Source organism: Culicoides brevitarsis, chromosome 3 (genome assembly GCF_036172545.1).
Source record: "Culicoides brevitarsis isolate CSIRO-B50_1 chromosome 3, AGI_CSIRO_Cbre_v1, whole genome shotgun sequence".
Classification (NCBI taxonomy): Eukaryota; Metazoa; Arthropoda; class Insecta; order Diptera; family Ceratopogonidae; genus Culicoides; species Culicoides brevitarsis.
Window position 1 is genome coordinate 17,596,503 of NC_087087.1, and position 19,915 is coordinate 17,616,417.

General features: G+C 23.0%; 2 protein-coding genes across 2 annotated transcripts; both read right to left on the reverse strand.

Moving 5' to 3' along the window:
• Positions 1-653: 653 nt before the first annotated feature.
• Positions 654-6,864, reverse strand: LOC134834948 (circadian clock-controlled protein daywake). The gene is made up of 5 exons (XM_063849781.1): positions 6,646-6,864; positions 2,471-2,580; positions 2,267-2,397; positions 981-1,264; positions 654-918 (listed from the first exon to the last, which is right to left on the reverse strand). Exons 1-5 carry the CDS (start codon positions 6,716-6,718, stop codon positions 767-769), a joined length of 750 nt encoding a protein of 249 aa, XP_063705851.1. The 5' UTR covers positions 6,719-6,864; the 3' UTR covers positions 654-766.
• Positions 6,865-8,342: 1,478 nt separating this feature from the next.
• Positions 8,343-18,546, reverse strand: LOC134834917 (pyrokinin-1 receptor-like). The gene is made up of 7 exons (XM_063849723.1): positions 18,447-18,546; positions 17,964-18,283; positions 11,369-11,775; positions 10,998-11,296; positions 10,080-10,284; positions 9,784-10,013; positions 8,343-8,817 (listed from the first exon to the last, which is right to left on the reverse strand). Exons 3-7 carry the CDS (start codon positions 11,754-11,756, stop codon positions 8,395-8,397), a joined length of 1,545 nt encoding a protein of 514 aa, XP_063705793.1. The 5' UTR covers positions 11,757-11,775; positions 17,964-18,283; positions 18,447-18,546; the 3' UTR covers positions 8,343-8,394.
• Positions 18,547-19,915: the final 1,369 nt, after the last annotated feature.

Sequence of the window (19,915 nt, forward strand, 5' to 3'; positions counted from 1 at the left end):
TATTTTAACTTGAATTTTCTTCTCTAAAAAAATTTTTCATAAAATTACTAAATTTATTTTTCAAATTTTTTTGACAGTTATTGATTTACAGTTATAAAATTTTTAACTTAAAATGATCTTAAATCAATTTTTAATTTGAAAGTTTCAAAGAAGATTATTAAAAAAAAACAAAAATTTTGATCTACGATCAAAAATTGCTAAAATTTTGTCATTTTGTATGAAAATAAGTATTTCAAATTTTTTTTTTATTTTCCCCCCCACCATTTTATTTTCAAAAATTTTGGACTTTATTTTTGATTTTCATTTGGTGCGGCCTAAATAAAAAAAAATATTAATTTTTATTTTATTTAATTTTTTTTAGCTTGAAAAAAATTTTTAAATTTTGAAAATAATTAAAAAAAATATTTTATAATTTTTTTTACTAAAATATGATTATTTTCGAACAATTTTTTTTAAATCAAAAATTTTAACTATTTAAAAAATAGAGAAATTAAAAATAAATATTTTGAACGCAATTTCTTAATTTTCAAATTCTTAAAAAATATTTTTTTCTTACGTTTTATTTTTTGAAAATATTTTTTTCAATTAATTTTTAATAAAAAAAAGTTTTAAAAAATTTCTTTTTAATTAAAAGACATTTTTTCGATGGTACAATTTTTTTATTTACTTAACCAAAAAATAACTCTAAATAAAAATCTTTCCTATTATAAAAAAAAATCCTACAAACTAAACTAAAATCAACAATCAAACACCCATTTTGTTTCATTTAATCAGTCAAGAATTTCTCGATGGGCACGTGCTTCAACAATTGATTTCCTATTTTAGCGAATTCCGAAGCAAGTTTTTTGTGCAATTGCGGTTGCATAGCTTTAAGAATTTCGTGTCCGTTTTCTTTGAGGAAGAGATTTGTTGCTTGATCTAAAAAAAAATAAAATTAATAAAAAAATCACAAAAAAAATATTTAAAAAAAAAAATCTTACTTAAAATACGGTTATTGTTGAAAATCTTGGCAACGCTCATTTTTGGCTTCTTCACATCCAAAACCATCTCTAATTTGTCGACATGCATGTACGTTTCGCCATTGCGTTTCTCGGTCGAGACCTTGCCACTTAAGTCAGCGTGCACGCCATCGAAAACAGCATGGAATTCTCCACCACCGGATGCGGGAATGATAATGAGCACGCCACTGCTGGTGTATTTGGCTTGAATCGTCAATCGTGGGATGTAGATTCGGGCTTCAAAGGGCTCGTCGTTTTCACTCAATCTGAAAAAAATAATGAAAAAAATTAAAGTTGTAATTTTTGAAAAATTTTGATTAAATAAAAAATATATCTTTTTTTGTAAATAAATTAAATTAAATATAATAAAGGGCAATTAAATAAATAAAAATTATTTGAATATTTTTTTAAAATAATTTTTATAAAATTAAAATAAATTATAAAATTATAAACTTAATTAATTAATGAAAATAATAATTTTTTCATTGGTTATTTTTTTTTTACTTTAATTAAAATATTTTAGAAAAATAATTTTTATTAAATTAATTAAAGAAAAAAATATTAAATAAGAAAAAACCTTTTAAAAAAATATTAATCAATAAATTAAAATGATTTTTTAAATAATTTTAAGAATTTTTAAATTCAATTTTAGTTTTAAAAAAATAAAGTTTTAAAAAATTAATTATAAATTTAATTTAATGAAAAATTTCAAATTAATTAAAAAAAATATTTTTATAAAAAAATTAATTTAATTTCAAAGAAATAATTTTTTTAAAAATAATTCAAAATTTAAATTAAAAAATAAATTACATGAATTAAAAAAATTTAATTAAACTAAATAAATTAATAATTAATTAATAAAAAATAAATACATAAATAAATTTTAAATTATTAATTAATTATTAATTAAATTATTTTTAAATATTTTTTTAAAAAATTTATAAAACTTTTATTATTTAATTAAAAATAAAATTATTATTTTAATAATTTATTTTTTAAGTTCAATTTTAATAATTAAAAAAAAAACTAATGAATTCAAAATGAAAATTTTCATTATAAAAACTTCAATTATTATTATTAATTAATTTTAATAAAATTAATTTAATTTAAATTTAATAAATTAAAAAAATTAAATTAAATTTATTTATTTTATTAATTTTGAATAATTAATTATTATTTAAATAAAAAATTTATTTATTTAAATAATTTAATTTATATTTATTTTAATTTTGATTAAAAAATATTTTAATTAATTATTTTTAACTCACTTGATTTTCTTGACGGTAAAATTACTCGCACCTAGCACCTCCAAGTTTTTCAAGTTGATACGATAACCTTGAGGTCCCCCCGTCAATTGCAAACTTAATGAGTCCATTATAAAGGGTTCAACAGAGGGCAACTACGCAAAAAAAAAGATCAATTTGTATAACAATTGTTACACTATATGTAAGTAAAATGTCACGGAAACTTACCTCAATTTCTTTAATTCCATTTGACAGGTACGGCCTCAGATGATGCAACGCCTTCGTTAGACATTGTATCAGTTGCGGATCTGATCGACTGCATTGTAAAATGTATTCCGCTGCGAAAAAAAAAACAATTGTTAATTTTTTTCCCGATGAGATTATTTAATCGCTGACGCACTTAAAAATTAGACTGAAAATCTCTTAAGAATTTCTCAACAACCTTCATCACTCGCAATTAGCAATTCTGAAAACATGCAAAAGCAATTGAATCATTGAAAAATTCGTCAAATATTTGTTAATAATGTTCAATCTGGTCGTTAATCACGTGTCTGACACAGATTCTATTTTTTTTTTTGCAAACCACACAACGTTGAGTTACGATTTTATGTTAAATTGGTCTTTTTTTGCACAAGAATCAAATATTTTGTAATATTTTTGTAGCGTTTTGACATAGTTTGTCTGTCCCCCCCATAAACTGGTCGTTCTTGCAAATAATTTTTGTTTGTCCTAATTCAAGTCGAGAGATACTCGCTAATTGCCACACACGTTTACCGGCTAGTCGTTCTTAAGCAAATTATTGGGAAATCCTGTCTCTCGTTTTTTTTTTTCTTAAAAACTCAATTAAGAAATAAAATGTTTGCACATACGACGACGACGACCGGTTCCAAGGTGGATGATGAAGAAAAAATAAATAAATTAAGGTAAACATGAAATATTGATATTTTTTATAATCGCCAAGTTTTGTGGCAAGTTTCGGTCGTAAATGGCAAATAATTAATGTTCGTGATTGCCGGTTTTCTTGCATTTCCGCTCGTTTTTCGTGCAAACTGGAAATTGTTTGTAAATTTCTTATCGTCGATCGTTGCATGTTGTTGCGTTTGTTAGAAAAATAGAAAAAAAAATAAAAAGTAAATGGCGTCGGTCGCGATTTCAACGGAAGGTTACAACATTAATAATTACTTCTGTCATTGCGTGGTTCATTGACATGAAAAATTTATGAAGTTGTTGGTTAAAAAGTAATCAAAAATCGAAGGTTTTCAAAGCGACAATGTTTTAATTCTAAAGACTTGTGCAAGCTGCAGACGAGGAACCTGCTAATTTATTTGCGTTTTTTTTTGCTGATTAAAAAGACAATTTATTAATTTATTTAAGATAAATTATTTCGTTTCATAAGATTTTGTGGTTTTTTTCCGTTCAATTATTTTTTTTATTGGAAATTTTAAGTCGGAAGCTGAAAAAAATTATGAGACAACTTTGAAACACTGATAAAAATATTTTTAATAATTACGACGAATTAATAATTTAATCGAATGATTTTTTACTTTTGTTTTTTATCAGAAAATGACATGTTAACAACAAAATTTGGGGAAATAATAAAATAAAATAAAATAATAATTAATAAAATAAATTGAATAAAATACATAAATAAAAATAAAAGATTATTTATTTTATAAATTAATTTTAATTTAATATTATTTTTAGGTTTTCACATTTAAAGGTAAAACCAAAAATTTCACAAAAAATCAAAATATTAAAAAAAAAATTTTTTTTTTAAATTAAAAACACATTATTTTGTAAAATTGTAATTAAGTTGTATTTTTTCATGACTTTTTAATTAAAAAAAATATGATAAAAATAATTCTATTAAATTTTTCTCTTGAATTTTCAACAAACTCAAAAACAAAAAATTTTCAAAATTTAAAAAAAAATATTTTTTTTTTTAATTTTGATTTTATTTATTTTTTAAAAATTTAAATTTTGATAAAAAAATAAATTGATAAATTTTTAAAATGATTTTTCTAAAATTTTCTTCAACAAAATATTTATTTTTAATATTATAGCTAACTATTTTTTTAAATTGAATTCAATAAATTCCCTTAAAAATTGATTTAGAAAAAATTGAATATTAATTTAAAAAAAAATATTTTATTTCTTATTCATTTTTAATTTAATTAATTAATTTAATTTAAATAAATTTATTTCAAATTTTAAATTAATTTTTTTTATAATTTAAATTATTAAATTTCAAAATTAAAATTTATTTATTTTATAATTTAAATTATTTTATTTTAAAATTAAAATAAATTTAAAAATTATCAAAAAAATTTTAAAAACTTCATCCAATTTTAGTGATTTAATAATAAATTAAAGAAAATATTCTAGTTCTAACAATTAAGTAGGTAATGGAAAAATAAAAAAAAAAATAAATCAATAGGAAACACTCAAAAAAGGCTTTGAAGGCAAGTACATTAAATTAAAATAATAATTACTCATTAAAATCAAAACATTTAAAAAATGTACATAATTCACTTAGAATCGCTTCTCAGTCATTTGTCACTTCAAAAATTGAAGGTCTCTCGAATTTTACGATATTGACTCTCTTCAAAAACCGCAAAACAAAGAAACCTCTCATCATCGCCAAGGCTTCTCACGTGTCGTCACTCAGCTAATTTCCTGTCATCAAAACGAAAAAAAATCTTCAAACGTGTCATCTTCACAGCCATTCATTGTCACATCCTCATAAATATGCAGTTATATTCCTTTTTTTTCGTGCACGTTTTAATTAAGCACATACGCACAAAATATTCGTCAAAAAATTCGTCAATGAACACAAAGTTCACATATATGGCAATAATTTCATTCAATCTATTTCTCTACGAAAAAAAATATATATTTATACGAAATATGTGAGTAAAAAACATGTGAAGGTCACGATCTTGAAAATTTACTGATTGACAGCATCTCTTTACCGCACGCAGCAAAAATAAAATTTATTATTATTTTTTTGGGCAATGACTTTTTTTTACAAAATATACTTTTAATGAACGAACAAAGAAATGGTAATTTAACGAAAACTGTAAAAAAATTAAAATTAAGGTGAAACACAGTCAGACCCGTTTTGTCTGGCGGGCGATAAAAATCGCTGATGCGACGAAGAAATTAATAAAAATTGCAAATCAAGACGTCGTCATTTTTTTTTTTTTTTTTTTTTTGTATAAATACACACTCCTTCATTGAGCAAGCAAGCAAACATGAATGAATATATGCTCAATGTAAATCATTTTTTTTTTCTCGCAACATTGCAGTTACAAGTGAAAATTACGCAATATACCGGTTAACCTGAATTTAGTTGAATGCACTTCATTGTGTCAGTGGTGTGTTTCACTTTTTTTAATTTCAAAGAAATTTCTATTAATTTCGCGAAATTTATCGGTGATTTCGAAAAAAATCAGAAATTTCGAGTTTTTTTTTTGTTTGAATTAGAAAAAAATAAAAAAATTAATTATTTTTTTTTAAATAAAAAATATTAAAATAAAATTGAATAAAATATTTTAAACAAAAAATTATTTTAAATAAAAAAAATTAAAGTAAATAAATCATTTTTTAAATTAAAAAAAAAATAAAAAATTTTATGAAAAAAATAAATTATTTTAAACAAAAAAAAAATATATTTTTTCTTTTTTAACTTTTTATTGAATTAATTTTTAATTTTTTTTATTTAATATTTTTTAATTAAAATAATAATTAGATAATTTTTTGTAGGTCAATAGGAGATTTAATGAAATTTTTACTAAATTTGGAAAATTAACTGATAATAAAAAAATAATTTAGATGTTTTATTCATTCAAAAAAATTGACACTTGATAAAATATTTGTCTAATCTAAATAATTTTTTAAAATCATTTTTATCACTAATTAAACGTTGAAACGTAATTGTTATTAATTTCACGAAATTTATCAATATTTTAAAGAAAAAAAAATTATTTTTAAAACAAATTTTTTAAAACAAAAAAAAAATAAATAAAATATTTATTATTTTAAACAAAAAAAAAATATTTTTTCAAAATAAGTATTTAAATAAATTTTTACTTTTTACGAAAATTTTGCAAAATTTATTTTAAAGAAAAAAATTAAAAATTAATTTTTAAAATAAATTAGGTAGGTAATTAATTTTAAAATTAAATTTTTAAAACAAAATAAATTTAAATAAAATTTTTTTTTTCATCATTAAATGTCAATGACCCAAATTTTCTTTTTTTGTATGAAGCAAGATTCTTTCTCATCACGCAATTACTCAACAAATAAAATTAATGATTTTTTTTTGTTGTAAAATCATGAATAAATTTGATAACAATGTTAAATTGAATAATTTTTTCTATTAATAAATTAACTTCACTTACGATTATCTGAGACAGCAGCACTTGCAAAAGCAAACACGGTAACTGATAAAAATACTGATATTTTCCACATCATCTTGATCACTGGATTAATTTTATTGATTTATTATTTTTTTTGTCTGATAATTATTTAATTTATTTTTTTTTTGTATTTAAATTTATTTTCTCATGTGTTTAATTTAAATTTAAAATATTCTACTAATTTTTTTATTTTCACGTCTATTCAGCTTGACGACTCTGCCGTAACTGATCTTACCTCCGAGGCTCGCACATTAAGTAAGATTCATTTAATTCTACGCATACGAAAAAAAAAACATAAAGGTGCCTGTTTGTTATATGTACAGGTTTTATGCACGACGATGACGACGACCACGATCGACAACGTTGATGAACGAAACTAATAAACAAGTACCAGGCGTTTTATCGTGCGCGCGCTTATTTGACTTGGAGCAAAATAAACACTTAAAATTCTCGGAAAAAAATATTTTTATATATGGAATTATTTTTTTTAAATTGAGAATTTTCTAGGTGTTATTTTTAATTAATTTTTTTTTCTTTACTATTTTTTTAAATTATTTTTAATTTATTATTATTATTTTTTCCGTAATTTTTCTTAATCATGTTTTTTTTATTTTTAATATTTTCTTTTTATTTTCTAATTTTTATTTTTTTTGTTTATTTTTTTATATATTTTTTAATTTATTTAAATTAATAATTAAATAATTAAAATTTTTTAATAAAAAAAATTAAAAAAAATAATTTTTTAATTAATTAATTAATTAAATTAATTTTAATATTTAATTTTATATTTGTTTTATTTTATAATTAAATTATTTTTTTAATTAAAAAAAAAACACCTGATTGATAAGCAGGCCATGATATTAATTTTTGATGATCATCGATTATAATTTTTTGCATGAAACCGGTCTGAGTCATTGATTTAATGAAGAAAATAAATAAATAACTGTGTCGATTTTGACAAATTTTCGAAATTAATTCAGGTAAATTAGATCAGTGTCAAACTGTCACAATGCATTTTTTAAATTTTTTCTAGAAATTATTTTAACTTAAAAAATAATTAAATTAATTTATTTTTTAATTATTTTTTTTTCATTAGGTAAAAAATGTTTAATTAATTTTTTTTAAATTTTCAAAAAATTAAAAAAATGCACTCAAGTAAAAAAAATAAAAAAAAATTTTTTTGTGAAATTTTTTAAAAAAGGAAAAAAAAGGAGGCTCGTTGATACATTTTAACCACCGTTAATCGCATAAATTTACCGATATAAAAATAAAAACAAAGTTCAAAAGACTCACATACACCGAAAAAAAAAACAAAACTGGTTAAATGCAAACTTATAACAACGGGCGCTGTGCGAACTGTAGCGAACGAGTAAAATATTAACCTAGTAATAGATTGAATTTTATTGAACAGAGTCAATGTCAACATCTTAAAACGAGTAAAAATGTTACAGATTTCGATTTTTTGTCGTGGTTAACGGCACAAAACTGATTTTGATGAATTTTTGCCATCTTCACGTGCGGTTTTTGTGTGAAAATTCGCAAAATTTCGTTAAAAAGACAAAACAAAGGTTACGCAGTTGTTAAAAAAATAATAACATTTATTACATACCTGGCTAGAATCACGTATCTCAACCGCAGTCAATTAAATAAAATTAAAAATGCATTTTTTTCGCTCATTATTATAATTTTAATTTATCAGTCAGTTTCTTTCATCGTGATTTTTTTTATTTTTTACAGATATCGATCTTCTTCTGACTCTCGCAGACTCGTGTCTCTTTTCACCAGTTCGAATTTTGTTCGTAATTCATCTTTGGCATCTACGGATTCGCTAATTGAGGCGGATTTCGCTTTTGATGGTGACTGCGGCGTCGGCGGCGGAAAGAAATTCGGTGGATTGCGACTCAGGAAGGTGTTGAGGGGCGGCGTAAGTTGGTTACTGAACTGGTCGACGGGTGTGGCGAGATTGAAGGTGAGTTGTGTCGTCATCGATGAACTCGAGTCCTGTTTCACGAAGGGAATGGTGAGACGACGTGGCTTTGGTCGGGGTTCCTTCTTCGTGCGAAACATGCTTTGGTGGATGGAGATGCCCGTGTAATGGTGTTTGGGTTGTTGCGTGCAACAGAAACACTTGTTGCAATACGGTTGCAAGGTTTTCTGCAATGAAGTTGAAGGAAAAATTTTATTGCATAGTTTTTGGAGTAGGTTTATCAGTTTTAGTCGTCTCAATGTTAATAGAACGGTTTTATTAAACAGTTTAATATTTTAAATTAATTTAATATTTTTTTTCAACTTTGACTTTAATTTAATTTATTTGTTATAAATTTAATTAAAATTATTAATTGGTTATTATTTTGTAAAAAAATTAAATTTTATTTTTTTTTAATTTTATTTTAATTAAATAATATTCGCCTTTGACGTATTTTTTAAATTTTTTTTATTCTATTTTTTAATTAATTTAATTTTATTTTAATACATTCTCCCAATTTTTCAGAGGAGTTAATTTAAAAAAAAAATTAAAAATTTTAGAAACAAAAAAATCAAGGAATGAGATTAAAAAATATTTTTTCCCCGAAATCCAAAATAATTTGTTAAAATTTAATCAATTTTTTTTTTATTAAAAATTGATTAAAATTCAAAATTTTCCTTTTTTTATTAAATTTATTTCGTGTCATTTTATTAATTTTTAAGCATATTTGACACAAAAAATGGAAAATTTTTATTTTAAAAAAAACTTTGAAAATTCTTGAAATTTTTTAATGTTAAAATCTGAATAAAAAAAAATGACAAAAAGCTCTTTAAATTATTGACTGAAAAATTTCAATTATTTTTTTTTCTCAGAAAATTTTGTTTTGACTAGTTTGTTCAAAAGCTTTAAATGATTTTTAATTAAATAAATTTTTTAAATAAGTTTTTATAAATACCTAAATAATAAATTTTTCTTTATGTAAAACAAAATTATGTCAAAAAATGATAAAAATGGCAAAAAATGGGACCATAATCATCAAAATTCTTAAATTTTCAAAAGAATTTTTTTTATTTCCGCTCAAAAAAATAAAATTTCTAATAAAATCCCGTTTCTTCAATTAATTTTTTTAGAAAAAATAATTTTTCAAAAATTACCTTTGACGCTGCCCGAAATTTTTTGCTCATGATGTTGTAGAGCAGCGGATTGATGCATGTGGACAAAAAGTACATGACACCCGAAATGTAAGTCAATATCACATAAATTCGCATAAAAAGTTGATGCGGCTCAAATGGTGTGTCGATGCTCATGGATTTGCCGTAAACGGCCATTAGACGTTGCGCATGGAATGGGAACCAGCATAACATGAAGGCAACAACAACGGCAACTGCAAAAATTCGTGTTATTAGTCTCTCGAGACGCATTGCGACGTCTTGGAATGTGCGCAACTTACTCAACATTCGCACGACACGCGTCTGAGCTCGCACACTGGTGCGCGTCCGTTCGGTCTCTTGGGGCGCGCATCCCTCAAAAATGGAGTTGTTTTTCAGCTTTAGTCCGATACGGATGTACAGGATGGATATCACAAGGAGCGGCCCAATGAAAAACAAAAAACTGGAAATTTCGAAAAAGTAGCCGTTGACAATTGAGGTTTTGATCTGAAATTAAAAAATATTAATTTTCTAAAATATTAAAAATTTTATAAAAAATAATTATTTTTTTTTAAATTTTAAATCTCTGCAAAAATATATCTCAATAATCTTTTTCAAATTAAAAAAAAAATAATTCAACATCCTTAATTTAATTTATTCGAAGTTTCACACTAAATTTTTTTTTTATCTTTTTATGTTGAAAAAACAAAAAAAAATAAATAAAAAAATCAAATACAATTTTACAAAATTTTTAAGAATTGAAATAAATTAATTTAAGATAAAATAAATTATTTAATTTAAAAAAAATAATTAACTTAAGATCTAAGAATACTCAAAAGTTCTAAAATTAAAAAGTTTAAAAAAAAATTAAAAAAAATTTAAATTTAAATTAAATGAAATAAATTATTCAACAAAATTAATAATTTTATAAAAAAATATAAAAATAATAAAAAATAAAAAAATTAAAATTAATGAAAATTAGTGAATTTTTTTTTTCGTTTTAAGTAAAATTTTAAATTATAAAATTTAAATTTTCGTCCCATTTTTTTTTTTAATTTAATTTTATTTAATTTATTTTTCTTTTTTACAAATTAAAAAAACAAAATATTAACAACAATTATTTTTTTTAAATCAAAAAAAAAAAAAATTAAATTTCATATAGCGCAGTTTAAATTAATCAAAAATAAAATTTAACAAAAATTAATCTTATTTCAACTCACCGTGCAAACCCTTGATCCATTTTCATCCAGAATCCCAAACAAAAATGACTGCGGTGTCGCCAACGAAAACGCCCCAATCCAAATTCCCACAATAAATTTAATCGCCCGACTCAACTTTGACATCGCATGCGACCTAAACGGATGACAAATGGCAATATATCGTTCCACGCTGAACGACGTGATGGTCAATATCGTGACATTCGTAACGGTTTCCAGCAGCAAACCTTGAAAAATGCACGTGGTCTCGTTAAAGGGAAAGGAATTCGGATACCAAATGTTGTACAGATCCAATGGAAGTCCTAAAAATAAAGAAAATTCATGAATCACCAAAAAATTTCATTAATTAAAATTTTTAAAAATAATAAACTCACCTAAGACGAGCAACAGAAAATCCGACACAGCTAAATTAAACAGATAGTAATTTGTTGCGGTGTGCATGTGTTTATTCTTAAAGATGATGACGCATGTCATAACATTGCCCAAAATGCCGGCGACGAAGATAAATGCATAGAAAATGGTGATTGGGATGACGACACTGAGGGGATCGGCCTGCGGTTGGGCATCCAGTTCCGGAATCGTCGATATGATGTTCTCCAAGTTGATGTGTGGTTGGGCATTGTCGCCATGCTGATCGGAAATTGTCCAGTTTTCGAGTCTTTTGATGAGAAGAGCGTGCTGCGAGTCGTTTGCCAGGTGCCCGAATGCCGGATGCTGCAAAATAGCCAACAATTGCTGGTTGCGATTTGTGTTGTAAGTCATTGTACTTGCAAAAGTGTTTCTAAGAGAGGCAGAAAAAAATGCGGAAATACTGTGTTACAATTTATTTCATTTTTTTTATATGAAAGTATGATCAGGGTTGGAAAAAATTTTAAGTCAAAATAAAAAAATTGTTTGAAAATAAGTCAAAATTATTTTTTTATAAAATTTAATTTAATTTTAAAATTAATAAAAAAACTTCTAAAAAATAAATAAATACCTAAAATAAAATAAATATGTAAAAAATAAATAAATTTTCTATAAAAAATAAATTTTTCACAAAAAGCTAGTCTCAAAGGCAAGATTTAATATTTTTTTGAATACATTTAGTATTTTTTTTTTAAATTAAATTATTTATTTTGAATTTGTGGACTTAAAAAAATATTTTTTTAATTTAATAAATTAACAATTTTTTTTTTAATTTAAAAATTTATTTTAATTTTAAAAAAATTTATTTATTTATTTTTTTTTTGCCCCCCCATTTTAATTTTTTTGGGAAAAATTTTTATTAATAAATTTATTTTTTTAATTTTTTTTTTTTTTAAAAATTTTTATTTATTTTTTTTAAATTTTAATTAATATTTTTAATTTAATTTTCATTTTTTTCAAGCAAAAGCACTAATTTTTATTTTAACTTAAGTATTTTCGACCCTGGTTAAAATTCTTTTACTTATTATTACAATTTTTTTTTGACAAGGTCATCAACGCTTGCAATCTATTTAATGCGTAAAAAAATTTATCACTAAGAATATTCAACTCACAAGAGCTACCACACACAACGTGACAAATGAGAGACTGCAACAATAAAAAATGACGACGACAGCTACAACTTTTATAAAAATTTTCCATCTTAGTTCTTATTTGCTCGTATGTTACTGTTATAGTTTAATTCCATGAATGGACAACTAACTTTACTGTTTGTCGCGACAAACTTGCTGTTTTTTTGCTGCATTTTTATTACAGATATTTTCGGTGACATGCCGCTAAGAGTATTGCGATTTCAGCTAAAAATAAAGCTGATTACAAAATTTTACACTTGATCTGTAAGGTTTTATTTTATTTTATTTTATTATGTTTTTGAAAAAAAAAATTCTAAATATTTCTCACTTTTTATTTGTTCTTTTATGATCTGCTAGTTTTTTTTTTTGCTAAAAAATTTTTCGGATAGTAACGTATCGATATTTTTCGTGTGTGTTACTCAATAAAATTGGACATCGATTGTAAATAAATGAGCTTGTTATTGGATTGTTATTGCATTTTTTAACGCGTTGCGGGAGAAAATATGGTGCTGTGCGGTCAATTTTGTTAATTTTTTTTGCAACATGATTGTTTTTGATAACAAACAATAAAGAAAATTTTTCTTAATAAATTTACTTTTAATTATTTTTTTAAGTGAAAAATTTCTATGATTATTATTTAGTTTTTTTTATACAAAAAAGTATGAGAATTTAAAATATTTGAAGTATTTAAAAAAATTATTTTTAAATAAAAATAAATTAATTATTATTTTTAATTATTGAAAAAAATTATTTTTTGTTGTACTTTTATATATTTTAACATTTTTTTTAATTTAAATATTTTTTTAATTTTTACGAATTTTTAAAATTTTTTGATTGAATTAAATAATATTAGATATTAAATAATTAAATTTAAAAAAATAATAAATTAATTAATAAAATTGTGGATATCGTTTCTATCAGCTGCTATTTGATAATATTTTTTAAATTATTTTTTTTTTTATTAAACATAAAATTTTAATTTAATTTTTTAAACAAAAAATTTTTAAATTTTTTTTTTATTTTTGATTGAAAAATTTTTAGAATAAAAAAGTAAAAAAAAATAAAATTTGAATTTAACGTAGGTATCATTAAATATATTTACAACTTTTTAGTTAAATTTTATTTTTATTCATTTTATTTTTTGTGTTTTTCTTTAAAATTGTAAAAAAAAATTAATTACAATTTTTTATAATTTTTTTTTTGTAATAAAAAATGTTTTTATTTTTATAAAAAAAAATTTTAAAAATTTACTTGATGCACTTGCTGAATTTTAAAGTTTCAAAATCCCACTCTCACTACCTTATTTTTAAAAAAATACGTTTTTTTCCAACAAATAGGTGCAAAAAAAATAAAAACATTTTTTTTTATTCGTAAAAATGTGAGGAATTAAAAAAATACCAGCTTTTTGTATCAATATAAAGGATGCTTAGAAAAAAAAAACAAATCTAATAGAAGAAATAATCAAGTCGCTCAAGAACAACAAAAATCATGTCCCACACTGGTGGCAGAAATTCATGTTATTGTTGTCTACAAATGTAAATGAGATCTCCAACTGCGACTTAAATAAGAAGCAATGTAATAAATTCGGTTAAAAATTAAACAAGAGTGAACAATAAAATAAAGACGAAGATACGAAAATGTTTCCTGATATTTGCTAGAAAATGACAGAAATTGTGTAATTTTGAATTTCAAATCAAGTAGAAATTTCTATTTAAATTTCAAATCGATCTAGAAAGTACATTCTAAAAAGACAAATTCACTTTCCTTCAAATAAATTAAATAAAAAAAATCATTTTACATAAAAAACGCGCTCAAGCGAAACAAAAAATCGGCACGCGACAAGGACCTAATTCTGTTTATTTTATTTTTTTCTGTTTTTGAAAGTAAATAAAAAAAAAAGAATTTCCTTTCACAAGTTGAATCACAGAAACATAATTCGTGTGAAATTATGTCAAAAAATGCTGTTGAAAGGTGACTTTCGGTAGAAAAATATGCCTAAAAATTCACCTGTTTACTCACCCGCAAAATAGCCAGTGGCACAAAGGTCTCACGTTACATCAACATTTGATATTCAAACATTTTTAATAACCAGGTGAAGGTTTTTGGAATTATCTCATTACTTTGGGTCACAAAGATCAATCACCCTTTTATTATATGATCGTCTTACAACAAAAAATGCCGAAAAAATAAACAAGTTCTATAATTTTATTTGTGCTCATCACAAAAACGAGACACTTTAAAAAAAATTAATAGAAGCCACCCAAAATTTTTTTTAACTATTATTAAAATAATTATTATTCAATTTCCTAATGTTTTACTACCGGACTCCGAATAACAAGATTTTTTTTTTATTTTTTTATGGTTGTATTAACGATATGAGTTACAAATTAGCGAATAAAAAAAAACATTACAATCTCAGGTATCTTAAAATAATAAGGCAATTAATATAAAACCTGTTCCTGCTTTGCTTCTTCTTGTACTAAAAAGTTACGAGACATTCATTTTTTGTGTTGTTGCATGTAAGAAAAAAAAACGCGAAATATGTAATAAAAAGAACGGTGACAAGTGTCTTTTGGCAATTCCCCCGGCAAATTCGACAGTAAATAATAAATAAATGAGATTAAGACAAATAAGAGTGAAAATGAAGTACACAGAAGAAAAAGTGATAATTTGAAATTGGTGATGAAGGTCATGTTTCAAAGAGAGACAAAAGTTATTTAATGACTCATGCGGAGAGCCGCGATACGGACAATAAACCACACGAAAGTAATTTTTGGTAATTTTTTTTGTAAAGTTGTAAAAATAAAGTAAAAGCGTATTTTTTTTGTATTTTTTTAGAAAGGTAAGGAGTAAAATAAACAAAAAAAAACCTTGACAATTAAATTGACTTTTTTTAAAAGAAAGGAGGTGGTTGTTCTATACAGGGCTGTTAAAAATTTTTAAATTAATCAAAAAAATATTTATGAAATTTATTATTATTTTTTAATAATTTAAAAATTAAATTTTCATTGAATTTTTCTAAATTAGTTATTTTTTAGAAAAAGTTTTTATTAATTATTTCTCAAATTAACTAAAAAAATCCTGAAAATTCCAAAAACTCAAAAAATTAACTAAAAATTTTTATTTAATTATTTAATTTTTTTTTTTATATTTTTCAAATATTATTAATAAGTTAATTTATTTTAAAAAATTAATTTGTTTTAATTAAATTTTTTTATTAACTTTTTAAATTTAAATTAATTCAAATTTTATTAATTTTTAAAAAAAAAAAAAAATTTTTAAATATTTTTTTGGTCATTTTTAATTTATTATTTTATTTTATTTTATTTTTTTTATATTAGGGCTTTTAAATTTTTCTTTTTGCAATTGAACCTGTAAAAGTTGAGATAGTCCAAATTGCGATTGCAGGTAAATTTACGTCAAAATTGATCAACAATCAAATAATAAAATATGCAAATTGGTTAAATCAGTATTTGTATTTATTGAATTTATGCAGGCTCGAATATCGCCTTGGTTTTGTTGTTTTTGATCAATATATTTTTTTTTGTTTTGATTCAAACGTAAATTTTTTCAAACATAACTATAATTTTTGTTTGTTTTTTAACGTTTTTTTTCAATAGTACGTCAAACGATGCATTCGTCACTTAATTGAAAGAATTAATTTTAATAAAAAATACGTCATTTAAGGAACATTTTTTTAATTCTTAAGCTTAATGAAACAAAATTTTTCAAAATAAATATTTTAAAATTTCCTTATGGATTAAAAACATCAAAAAATTTCAAAAATTCTACGAATGCAAAACAAATATTTGCTACAATGTGGCAATTTTTCAGGTTTTGCTACGAATGTAGATCAACTTTTAAAGCCGTTATACAGAAATAACGAAATAGAAACAAAAATATGGTGATTTAAATTAAATTTTTACACTTTGAGAATATTTTTGTTTAGAAAATCAGCAAAATTTGAAATAAATTAAATTATTGATATAAAATTTTACATTTTCGATGTAAATCTTTAAGTACAAGTATCGGAATATTTTTGAATGAAAATTCAATGAATTTTAAATTTAAATTTAATAAATTACCGTAACGTAGATAATTCTATGAGAATTTGAAAAAATCTGTTCTCTTAATGAAAATAGAGGTCAAATTTGTTCTCACACCTTTTTTTTTGTTTAAAATTCTTATTTTGAAAATTTTTAATTTAAAATTTTGAAGTTTTAACTAATTCTGTATTTTTATATATTTTTATTTTGAAATTATTATTTTCTTGTCAAAAAAATTTAAAAATAAAACATAAAATTAAAAAAAACCTCAAAAATTTTAAAGATTTTATGTTTTCTTCAAATTTTGCTTTTTTTCTAAATTTGTGTACATTTTTCTATTTCATTTGAATTTCTACGGTTTTTCCTTTAGCATTACCTACGTTACGGTAATTAATTTAATAAAAATTTCATTTAATAATAGAATTTAAGGAAAAACTCATTTTTGGATTGAAAAATTACTTTTTAATTTATTTTTTAAACCCAAAAATAATAATTAAATTAATACCCTATTAATTTAATAAATAAAAAAATTTATTTATTTAATTTATTATTTTAAATTAACAAAATTATTCTGACACAAACGCAGCTACAGATTCAGATTGTTAAGTTGAATTCTCAGGTTTTGTGAATCAGTTCTATTAAAAGCCCTTCTCAAACTTAAAATCTATTCCAATTAATTCAAACCAAGCAAAAAAATCTCATAATTTTCGTAAGGCCTTCAATCAAAAAATTTTATTTCCCCTTTCACAGACAGACCCCTAAAAATAATTTCACATCATCTTTCACAACTCCAACAATTAACGCACCCAAAACCACAATATTACCCCATTTATCGTGCATTTATCGCATTTATTGGATGCCTTTCGAATTTTTTTGTTTTCGCTAGTAGTTCTCTTCACTTAACCTTTTTTTTCATGCATCGTTGCAACTCAAAAAAAAAAGTAAAACAAGTAAATTTTTTATGTAGATGAGTAGTGCAGTGAAATCAAATCGATTGGAAATCCCGCATTTTTGCAACACTTTTCGCAGCAATTGACACCGTAACAAAAAAAAACAGGTGATAACATGTGCCACCAGGATGATGAGCTACATTCCTCGCAAGTGTCAAGTTGAAAGAACTGCAAGCCGGTTTTTATTTAGTTATATTTTCTCATTCTAAATAAAAAAAAAAGTTTTATTATCGAATCTTTGTAACATCATCGAAACCAGTTTTCTTGAACTGTCTGGTTTTTTTGGGCTTTTAATTTTTTTTTAGTCACAAAAAAAGTCTTTTTGACAAAAACATACGAAAAAAAATTATCACACGCAATTTTGTGACATAGAATTCTTGTCCAATGTCAGTCATAAATTAAAATAATTATAAATTTAAAGCTAATGATACTTACTGACATACATCGCTTGCCGCCTGCCTGCCCGATCTAACGCTCTATGGAAAATATTTTCCAATAAATTTTAATCACAATTTTTATTAATCGGCTATAACTGCTGATTTTATATGTAAATTCTGGTTTATGTTGTAAAAAATTTGTATTCCATTAAACTTTTTAATCAATTAATATTTATGTTTCGCTTTTTTTTTTAATTATAATTTTTTTAATGCGGATCTCTTTTCCTCTTACTTTGTGCGAGATATCATCATCGAGACAGGCATCGATGTTTACACAACTGATAGCTGTTTATTTTTCGTTGCTTATTATTTATTATTCTATAAAAAATATGAAAAATTTCAATTTTGTACAAAACATGCGACGACATGCGGAAAATTTCCTATGTGGCGATTTTTTTTTGCACTGTCAATTTTGCACTATTTTATTTTTATAATTAATTCATTTCTAATTATTTTTCACTTTTCACCAAATCCGACTGACAGATTTTTTTTTCTTTCAATTCACTTGTATTAAATTGGATTTTATTATTATTATGAAATATAAACACCGCTACAATATTTTAATAATTTATTTTATTTTTGTGTCTGCGCGCGCGAAGTTTACACATTGATCTCCAACATTCAACTGGTTTCTCGCGGTTTATCAATTTTGTTTTTAGCTTAGTCGTCGTGGTCGTAGTAGTTGTTTGTGGTGGTTGTCGTTGATCGTCTCATGTTGTTTTTAATTTTTTTTTCTCGTGTAGCTACACTTGTAGAATAGAACGGCGGAGAGGCGGAGGAATGTTTACTGAATAAATTTTAGTTACGAGGTGGGGAATGAAAATTAGAAGTAATTAGTTTTTCACTCATTTTCTAATTTTTTGTTTGTTTAATAGTAGTAGTAGTGGCTTCCGCAAAAATTTATTGATGCACTTATCGATCGATCGATTTATCTCTCGCGCTCTTCAGGGTTTGGAAAAATTTTTGTTAAAAATTTTTTAATTAAAAATAATTGATTTTTTATGGAAGCTTAACTTGCTTAAGGTGAAACTTAAAAAAAAACTTAATTTAAAAAAATTAATAAATAAATTATATTTTTTTCCAAAATTTGTTACAAGTCAAAAATTAACTAAACAGGGCTTAAAAGCTCATGACTTATACTTTGAAGATTCAAAAAATTAAACTTAAGAATTTTTTTTATTTTTAAATTTGACTTAAGCTTAAAAATACTTAAATCGAAATAAATTTTTTGCTTTTCAACAAAATTCTGTTTTTTTTTTTTATTTTTAATATTAAGATTAAAATTTACTAAAATGAAGAACATTTGAAAGCTTAAGTCACTTAAGTCAAAAAAAAAATTTAAAATATAAATTATTCAAAAAAATTTGTTTGTTTAAAAAACTTAAAAAATATTTGTCTAAAAGACCAAATTTAGTAAATTAAATGAATTAAGTCAATTATTCTGACTAAAGTCTAGTTGAAATAATTATTACTTAGCTTAAGTCAAAAGCTGATATTTTACTTAAAAAGTTTGGCAGCTCTGCGTTTGCATTTTTTTTAAATTTAAGTAAAAATTTTAAATTATTTTACTAAATTTTTAATTTGAGCCTTTTTTTTGTTTAAGTTAGGGACGAAAAAAATTGTACTTAAAAACTTATAGATTTGAGCAGATTGAGTAGAAGAAAGAAAAATATTTAAACTGACTTAGACCTAAGTTTAAAAATAATTCCATTAAGTTTTAAATTTTGACAAAGAATATCAGATTTTGTTGAAATTTGTTGTAAATTTAGTTCTTTAATTTCACTTAAGTGACTTAAGTTGACTTAAGTTGGCTTAAGTGACTTAAATTGACTTAAGTGACTCAAATTTAAGTCAACAAATTTTTTTAATTTTAATTAAAAAAAATTCTTTATTTTTTGATTTTTACTTAAGTGACTTAATTTTAACTTAAGTTCAAGTCAAAAAAATTAC

Excerpts from the sequence above, each read along its gene's own strand:
- LOC134834948 (XM_063849781.1), bottom strand. The coding sequence starts at position 6,718 with ATGATGTGGAAAATATCAGTATTTTTATCAGTTACCGTGTTTGCTTTT. Across the intron at positions 2,581-6,645 it reads TGCTGCTGTCTCAGATAATC|CGGAATACATTTTACAATGC; the intron begins GTAAGTGAAGTT and ends TTTTTTTCGCAG. Across the intron at positions 2,398-2,470 it reads ATGGAATTAAAGAAATTGAG|TTGCCCTCTGTTGAACCCTT; the intron begins GTAAGTTTCCGT and ends TTTTTTGCGTAG.
- LOC134834917 (XM_063849723.1), bottom strand. The coding sequence starts at position 11,756 with ATGACTTACAACACAAATCGCAACCAGCAATTGTTGGCTATTTTGCAG. Across the intron at positions 11,297-11,368 it reads TTTTCTGTTGCTCGTCTTAG|GACTTCCATTGGATCTGTAC; the intron begins GTGAGTTTATTA and ends CTTTATTTTTAG. Across the intron at positions 8,818-9,783 it reads AATTTCGGGCAGCGTCAAAG|AAAACCTTGCAACCGTATTG; the intron begins GTAATTTTTGAA and ends ACTTCATTGCAG.